The 9,928-nt window shown below is 34.2% G+C and overlaps 1 protein-coding gene across 1 annotated transcript; it reads left to right on the forward strand.

Annotated features, from left to right (window-relative positions):
• Window positions 1-1,593: 1,593 nt before the first annotated feature.
• On the forward strand, window positions 1,594-6,598 carry LOC143535324 (protein HOTHEAD-like). Its single transcript, XM_077029610.1, has 6 exons — window positions 1,594-1,813; window positions 3,132-3,507; window positions 4,547-4,857; window positions 5,130-5,515; window positions 5,602-6,170; window positions 6,324-6,598. The coding sequence occupies exons 1-6, from the start codon at window positions 1,738-1,740 to the stop codon at window positions 6,376-6,378; spliced, it is 1,773 nt and encodes a 590-aa protein (XP_076885725.1). The 5' UTR covers window positions 1,594-1,737; the 3' UTR covers window positions 6,379-6,598.
• Window positions 6,599-9,928: the final 3,330 nt, after the last annotated feature.

Raw genomic sequence — 9,928 nt, forward strand, 5'->3', positions numbered from 1 at the left:
GTAATTCGTCTTGTCTTTAACGTCCTTTAACCCATAAAGAAAGTAGTGTCTCAACTCGTTAATTTTTGACGCGTCAACTTTAACGTTCTAGACGTTAACGTATAGCCCAATGTCTTTGGCACCGAATGTGGAGGCATGTTTCGGTTGGTGTTATCCGTACGATGGGCATATGGAAATTTGAGATGATGAGTTGAGAGTTAATCAAACGGTCATAAATTCATTCATCAACCTCCGTCCTTCCAACTGTAAGCATTCATCCACTCACCACAATATATGTTGCTTTTGTCATCCATCAATTAATATAATACAACTTAATTTCTATCCATCTTATATCTTTTTAAGTGAACAGATATCTAAGTATATATAGCTCACTTTTAATGAATAACCAAGTTTAAAAAAACATGAGATTTCTTTCATTAACAGTGCTTAATATATTAAACGAGAAGAAGTAAGTGATATACGGTTGAAGAAAAAGCGAAAGCGGTAGTAGTGAAAAGAAGACAAAGTGAGAGAAAAACAACCAAATGGGCTATACACGTGGCAACGAGAGAAACCTATAGACATCATACAAAAGTTTTATTTTGTAGTATAGATAACATGATATAAAAGACGTTATTTTTAGTCATATCTCTTTCTCTCTTACTAAACATACTATGCATAAGCTTATGTAATCGTGATTTAAAATAGTCTTTCATGTTTTTCTTAACACACTTGAGATTTAGAGAAAATATATGATTGCAACAATCAAGTACTAAACTATTGAACTTGAATATTAAAACACAAGTTTATTTGATACAATTTTTATCATATTCACAAGCCATGCCATCAAATTTAGCATGTCACAATACCCCTCAAATTGTTTTTTAAAACCGTTACAAATACATTTGACATTAAGCATTAAAGTTGTTTTTTTTTTCTAATAAACGCAAATATTTATTATTTAAAGACCTTTAAACTTTTTGTCAAGTCTGAATTCCGGGGGAACGTCTAAGCCAAACTCTAAAGCCAACATGGGCCCGGTTAAGACAACATAGTCTGATTAGAGTGAGACATCGAGGCTCTCCAATTTAGAGAGTGCGGTAGCCTAAATACAAGAAAGTCGCCGTTCAAAACAATGTCTGAAATTGTTGGGAATTTTAATCTTCTTGTGGTAATAAATGTGTTCAAAGCTAATAGTAAATCATTATCTTACTTTATCATAAGCAAAATGCATAAAATGAAACATAATAAAATTATTTTCTTCTACAATCTACATCATTAATTCATTATAATCTTACTTTATAATCTACAAAAATTAATGCACAAAAACGTAACAATATAATAACATTTTCAATCTGAGTTCATAAATATTTTTATTTTAAATAGCTATTTTTATTATTCATACTTTAAAATAATTTCAACATATTTTAAACTAAGAAAGATTATAAATTTTGTTCCATTTATCCTCAAAACTAAATACTTTTATGCTACACCTTTTTCTTTTATTTCTTTTGCATTAAATGCATTCATAGTCCTCTCCAAAACAACAATAATATTGTGAGATAATTTATATCAATATATATACACAATACCATCCTATGTGAATATGATGATTTCAATATTGTAATGAAGAAAGGTAGATTACACAGAGCACAAGACCAACCAGAATTGGCCACAGAGTTTAAAGTTGAAGGTCCAAATACTGATTTCTGAAACCATTGTCTCCATCTTCCCCTACTACCTCTTGCTTTTTCTCCAATGGCACTCAACAACATCCACCATCTTATAATTCTATCTCTCTTTCTTCTAGCTACCCTCATCACATCTTCTCAAGGTTAACAACTCTCTCTATACTACTTTCTTTCTCTATGTGCATATGTGCATGTTCTTGGTGGGTGTTGATCTTTTTGGTAAATGATGATATGGGTTGGTGTTATTTGGGTGTTTAGTTGATGGGTTTTGGAGTTTATGCTGTTTGGTTTGTGGGCTTGTGAAAAAATTGATTGTTTTGGCATAAAAGGTGGCATCTTTGGGAAAAGATTACTGGAGTCTCAGGTTTAAATCTCGGCTCATGTGCCACTCTGAAATATAGGCAGCACGACTATAAGAGATTCGATCTCGAGGAGGGTTTGTTGTATTTGGGTAGTAAGTCTTTTGAAATCCCCTGACAATAAAGTCAAAAGAAATAATATAATTTCAGGAGATTTTGTCCATAGTGTCAAAATATTCAAGTTTTTGACACAAAAGATGTGGTGTATTTTGTGAACAAAGTAATAAATTTTAGCAACAGTTTTCCAGGGTTTCTGAATTAAATTTAAGTTTGACAGTAAAAGTGGCCATTTTGGTTCATTAATCTTATTTTAATGGCCGCTTCATTTCTGGATCTTGTTTCCACTTCATTTTATTTTTGCAGTTTGCTGAAAATATTGAATTGCCGGCGGTAACTTTCAAAGAAATCATATTTTTCTCTGTACATAGATGAGACAAATTCTTATATATTTTATTTTTATTATAAACAACAGTTATGTAACTAAAACACTATATTAAAGTGAGTGTCATTTTTCAATTATTTTCTATTTAAAATTAGTTATATATATATTATCACAAATAAATAAATAGATATACACACTTTTAACTTTTTAAGTATTGCATTTTGGTAAAAGTAATAAATAAGGTTGACTTATTTATCAAATATTCTAAAACAACATTAAAAAGGGGATTATTTGATTGGGTATTAGGTATTTAGGTTCTAGTACCCGTACATTACTTTCTTGTTTTTTACCATAATTGGAACAGTTTTGAGGTATTTCGTATGTTTTGTTTTTGATAGTATGGTTACGACTGAAGTTGATATGATTTTTGGTCTTTGATTACCCACGGTTACGAATGATTTTGATTTCATACTGTCAAATGGAACAGTTTTGAGGTATTTCGTATGTTTTTAATTACCCACGGTTACAAATGAATTTGTTACCGTAACAAAATACTGGTACCAAACTAAAACATTCGATACAATATTCGTCACCCAGTTTTATTCAAATATGCTATCAAATTTACGCAACCGATCTCATCCATAGTTGGCATCTTTGGTAAAACAAATCCTTGATGCTAGTAACAAGGACATTTAATAAAATATGACTTTTGCGATGCAGGTGATTACAGATTATGGCAAGATCAGTACCCATTCATCCGACGGGCAAGCTTGTTCTCATCACCAAAGTCAAGTCCATCCGACGGTGAAAAAAAAGAGTATGATTATATAGTGGTAGGAGGTGGGACCGCAGGGTGTCCACTAGCAGCCACACTGTCACAAAATTACAGTGTGTTATTACTAGAAAGAGGTGGTGTCCCTTTTACAAACATTAATGTGTCTTTCTTGTCAAACTTCCATATAACCCTTGCTGACACGTCACCAACCTCTGCTTCACAATATTTTGTATCCACCGATGGTGTGTTTAATGCTAGAGCTAGGGTCTTGGGTGGTGGTACTTCTATCAATGCTGGATTTTACACACGAGCAAGCACAAGGTACAACGCTTACCCTTTTCTGTCCAAGGGTGCAAACGAGCTGAGCCCGAGCTCGAGCTGGTATGGAAAGCTCGTTTAGGCTCGTCGAGTCTTAAAGAGTTTTTTTGTATTTTTAAGTTTTACCTCATTTTTGGCATTTATGTATTGATTTTACACTGCATAGCCGAGTATAGGCTCGTTTAACGTTTTTCACAAAATATGTGATAATTAAAAACGTATATAAATTAACTAAGAAGTTAATACACAAGTTGAGCCAGGGTTTGAAATAACAACTCACGAGCCGAGCTCGAGCTCTCATAAGTCAAAACGAGCTCGGGCTCGGCTCGTTTACACCCCTATTCATGTCCAGTAAAAAGCAATTGATTTATCTTGTATTCGCTATGTACACGTGCATTTCGGTTTTGTAAAATTCCCTATGTAAGATTAGTTATGTGTCAAGTGCGCCCCTTACACCAATCTTTTTCTAACTCATACTATACATGTGTCAATAACTCATTAAGTACGTGTTTTCGCAATTCTCTATTTAAAAGTTGATTATATCATTATTTTCATATTAATATGATTATCAAACTAGATAGGGTTTTAAGAGTAATTTTATTATACTATGGAAGGAAATTTAAATTGTAGGTACACGTTTTCGGAACTGGGCCTATTGGCTAATACCTTTATATCAATTTTTTGTCCTTTTGGGCCTACAACATAGTACTAATGGGCCACAAGCATCCATTTTAGTCAGTTTGATAGTTATTTCGCCTTTAAATCCTTTCCTTTTTTGGGCTTGGGAAATTATGACAACTGATTTTAATTGTGATTTGGGCCCAGTGGGCCACAAACATTAACGTGTTAACCCCTTTCCTTTTTTGGGTTTGAGAATTTTGACTATTGAATATTGATTGATTATGATAGTGATTTGGGCTCAATGGTCCATAAATAATTATGTATGTGTTATGTTACTTCTAGTTATTTATTTTATTACATTTTGTAGAGCAAAAAAGATGATTGTTTTTGTTGTTGATTTAATATCAAATTTTGTGTGTAGATATGTTAAAAAAGCAGGGTGGGATGCAAAGTTGGTGAATGAATCATACCCATGGGTAGAAAAGCAAGTTGTTCATGAGCCCGTGTTCGAACGATGGCAAAGAGCGGTTCGAGACAGCCTTGTGGAAGTTGGCATTGCACCAAACAATGGGTTCACCTATGACCACTTGTACGGTACAAAAGTTGGGGGGACAATTTTTGATAGGTTTGGTCGACGACACACGGCTGCAGAGCTACTAGCCTCCGCAAACGCTGAAAACATCAATGTTTTGGTTCATGCTCGAGTTCAAAAAATCATTTTTGAAACAACCGGTATGTATAAACATTTCATATAGAGGTTCTAACGGGTCGTGTTTGTGAGATGGGCCCGAGCCCGACATGAATCCAAAAGTCGTGTTAGACAAGTGAAGCCAAACACGACACAAAATTTTCGGGTTGACATGAACACGGGCCGTGTATAACTGAATTTCTTTCCCTTTTAAAGTTACAAATTTATAACAATAAGAGGCTACTTTTGTTTTTAAACACAACATGACTAGTCAATAGTCATACTGATAAAAGTTCATGATGCATGTCAATTATAGGTCCAAAACCGAGGGCGGTTGGGGTACATTTCAAAGACGAAACCGAGGCCCAACATGTGGCCCATATCTCAAAACGAAGGGGGAGCGAGATAACAGTAACGTGCGGAGCCATAGGAAGCCCACAACTATTATTGCTTAGTGGAATAGGCCCAAAGGCTGATCTAGAGAAGTTGAACATTTCAGTCGTGCACGACAACAAATATGTCGGGAAACATATGGCTGATAACCCTTTAAACACTGTTTTTGTCCCGTTCAACAAACCCGTCAAGCAGTCGCTTATTGAAACCGTCGGGATAACCAAAAAGGGCGTGTATATTGAAGCGAGCAGCGGGTTTAGTCAGTCCACTGATAGCATTCAATGCCACCATGGTGTTGCCTCGGCTGAGGTAACAATATTATTGCACATATATTAGTATTTTAATTATATTAGTTTTATTAAATGCAAACGGTTATAACTGTCAACTGATAACAGATTGGGCAACTATCAACTATTCCACCTAGAAGACGAACCCGAGAAGCCATTGAAGCTTTCAAACGAAACAAGAAAGACTTGCCACACGAAGCGTTTCATGGGGGTTTCATCTTAGGAAAGATCGCTTACCCGAAGTCAAAAGGTCAACTAGTTTTGAACAACACAAACGTCGACGATAACCCAATCATCACGTTTAATTATTTTAGCCACCCGAGAGACCTCCAACAATGCGTGCAAGGGATCCGCATTGTTAAAAAGCTCGTGCGGTCCAAACCATTCCTTAACTTCACCAAAGGTAACCAACAAACAATGGATAAGTTGTTGAACATGAGCGTGACCGCCAACATTAATATGATACCGCGACACACAAACGACACAAAATCGCTAAAGCAGTTTTGTAGAGACACCGTGATCTCCATTTGGCACTACCATGGCGGGTGCCACGTGGGCCAGGTTGTGAAAACGGATTACGAGGTCATTGGAGTCCACAGGCTTCGGGTCATCGACGGGTCCACTTTTCGTGAGTCACCAGGCACGAATCCACAAGCCACAGTTATGATGTTGGGAAGGTACTGTGAATATAATATTACTTTTATAATATTACTTTTGGTCCTGTCAAGTGTCTAAGCCATGAACACGACCTGTTTAGCAACATAACATAACATTGCATGAAATAGTTTGTGCTAACAATTGTGTTTGGTTGTTTATATGGTGTGATGCAGGTACATGGGAGTGAAGATATTAAGGGACAGATTAGGAAGATCAGCTGGTGTATGAAGTAGTTGTAGAAGACTTTGTGGTGTAGACAATGCAGGAGATTATTTCTCGTGTGTAACATTATGTAACTTGTTACTTGTGTTGAAGTCATCATCAAGAAGTGATATGTAGAAAGTTAAGTTAGAAAAAGAATGGGAAAGTCAATGGTTTGACTTTTACTGTCTTTTGTATTTGTTTATTTATCAACATTTTATTGTGTGGTGTAATTTTAGTCTTTTGTTCAAGGGATATTTTAGACATTTTCTTGTAATTCATTAGGGAAGACATACATATAGAACTTAAATTGAAAAAGTTATGAAAAGGACTTAAAAATGAATTTGAATACATGATTTTGTGCCACATTGATTGGAGCTGTATCATTTTGGAATCTTCAGCTAGCTTTCGTCGGCACAATTTGATCTTGTGTACTCGAAATGAAACAGAGGGAAAACAATGAAATTTGGATTCTTTACAATATCTTTTGTTAGAAGTTTTTATCGAGACTTGCAGTGAGGAGGTCAGGATGTGTACCCGTTCTGTTCGGTTTTATGTTTAAGTGTGAATAACGGTTTAACCATGGTTGTTTTTGGTTTTTGTCAAAAACAATTCAGACCTATTATCTCGCCTGAGTCAACAGGTCTGTTTTACCATGCCTACTTACACATTCAGGAGTAACAAAGTTTTGCAACATAGTATTGGGTAAAGATATCCGAGATTCTACTGCTTTTAGGTCAAGTAGGATTGTAATGACATGAAATTTGTGCCATGTTTGATTAGGGCTGTAAACAAGCTGGAATGTTGAACTCGAGCTTGATTTGTTAAAAGTTTTAGCTTGTTTATTAATATTTATTTGTCAACTGTATTCATATCTATACATATAAAAACAAGAGAAAAATATTTTTAACATACTAGAACGCCAAATTTAAAATTGGGGTTTTGATTAACATATTATTTAAAATGGGATTTGATTTTAATAAGGCAAATGAGCGAGAAAACAAGTCAGCTAACGAGTGAACTTACCTTGACTCGTCACTCGGGCACGACTAATATATAAATGAGCCTCTTTCAAATTTTGATAAGCATTAGCATGGTAAAGGTAGATGTGATGGTCCGAGCCCATGTTTCAATAGTCAAGCCCAACATAATCATATGTTTGTATTATTGCATGATTGGAGTGGAGATCATTGCCAATTAGAATTTAGAAGTACAAAATTGTTAATGTCATGATTTGCAATTAGAAGTACAAAATTGGTATAAGCTAGGCATGAATTGTAACAATTGAACTGTAAATTCCTTTAGTTATATTAAATATTTTTTTTCTTATGTTCATTTTTTTGTTAATTATTATTAAGAAGTTTTTAGTTCTTGAAAGTTTTTAAGTTCCAATATAGTATATGGAACATGAGCGCATATTGATTTTGTTGGATGCTTATTAATTCATCTTGCTTTTTTTGGAACAACATACACAGTTTATACTATATTCCTAAATTACACTATTTTACAAACAGTGACTTGAAACCTCATCATTTAAAAATACGAAGTTTTATTCTAACACCTTGTACCGCTAGCCTAAACACCCCTTGGGCTTTGGTAATTCACCTACAAATCTTCAGTCAAAATTCTTATTCACTATCTTTATTCTAAACTGGTAGAGTTCATACAACAATTTTCTTTTTAATTTGCTAATGATCATCATTAATTTCTCTAATTTTCCAAAGGTTTTGTCCATTTATAAAAACTAAGACTCTGCATCTTCAAAAGGCCAGTTTTCATCATACCAAATATGCTTAAACATAAAACAATTATAGTTATTATTGAAAGCTTGTCATTATGGTCTAAGTGCTTGAATAGAAAAAAGGATTATGTTGGGACATCACTTTAAATGAAAGATACTCTCCAACATTTATTGACCAAGGCAAACTTCTACAAAACCTTAAATTATTTTATAAAAATTTTGATAAGTTTATAGAAAGATATATTTACAAACGTTTATCTGTTTTGAAATTGTTAACGTCAAATTGATAAAGTGATTTATAAAACTTTTGATCCACACTAACACAAGTCTCCTCCCTTATTTTCTAAACAAATTAACCATTTAACCATTAGCTAGCTATACATAAAACTTATAGATTTCAAATGATCATCAAATTCAAATAATATAAACAAAAACTACAATAAATGACTAAAGGTAGCAACATCTAGACCAGTCTCACTAGTGTTGATTACCTCAACTCGATCATAAATTATGATAAGGACTTAGAACAAACATGGACTTTTTTTGTTTTGAATGATAGAACAAACATAAACTAACCTTAAACTTGTGGCATAAACCGCCTAATGAAAGTGCCAACACAACCTATTAAATACACATAACACCTTCTAGACGAGTCGAAACATATAACACCCTGAAATCTTAAAACATAACTTTCTAATATTTTTTTCATAGTTATTTATTTAAGAAATGAATCACTTCCATATATTTGCAAACAAATGATTCACTCTTACACTTATGCCCCCGCCTCCACGTTATGCTTGATTCTCATACAATTATTGGATTATAGTTTACAAAAGACATTATAAGTTGTCAAAATATTCTAACAATAAAAAAAAAATACTATATTCTCTTATTTATCAACAAACATGTGACATTGACTTTTTACAAATACAATAATACGCCCGTTAAAAATATTCTACTTTCCTTTTAATATAAGCATACTTAAAGAAAGAGTTATACATACTTTTCTTCTAAACGGTTAATTTGGATCAGCGACGGTTCACTAACTCGTCGATCATCTCCAATGTCAGGCTGTAAAACCTTGGGGTTTTAGGTTTACACGTTCTCAAAAGAAAACTCGTACATTAGTTCGCCCAGCAGGTCCCGAACCGAGTCTTATTCTCGGAAGAAAACCCACCATGTGTGAGAAAAACCCCATAGCCCAACCTGAAACCCCTAGTTTGTCGTATGTGAATCTTGAACCTAAGACTTACTCATTTTAATAAAGTCTCTGGGTGCATCTTATACGTACTTTCTTTTTGAACGACCAACGAATAAAACCTGACTACATGGGGTAGCTCAATCGCAAAAGTAGACCACATACGTCCGCGATCATAGACTACGCAAGGTAGCCCAAACCCACTATTTTCTGTTCCGAAAAACCACGTCGCACAAATGCCCTCACAGTAAAAACAGGGATTTGAGACCTTACGGTCTGCGACCCAAATCTTTACTTTCCTTCCATACTTAATTTATTTCCCAATAGTAATAAAACACTAAATAACATATATATCTTAATATAATCACATATTTACAGCAATAATTTACTGCTGAAGATATAGAACAGTTAATATATAGGTATATATAAACATGATGCATTTATTGAGTGGAGTAGAAAATAAATAAATAAAAGCGTGTAGACGACTTTTTATTTTTGGCCTTCACCACCTCCACCGGTGGGCAGAGTTACAGCCAACCTTCCAATCACCATCAATCTCCATCTACACGCCATTATCAACAACTATACACTCGTACTATCTTACATCCAATCTCACCGACCAATTCTCCATCCATCAA

The sequence above is a fragment of the Bidens hawaiensis genome, unplaced genomic scaffold (genome assembly GCF_021521415.1).
Source record: "Bidens hawaiensis isolate Kalapana, Puna unplaced genomic scaffold, B.hawaiensis_p1.1 tig00010467_1, whole genome shotgun sequence".
NCBI lineage: Eukaryota > Viridiplantae > Streptophyta > Magnoliopsida > Asterales > Asteraceae > Bidens > Bidens hawaiensis.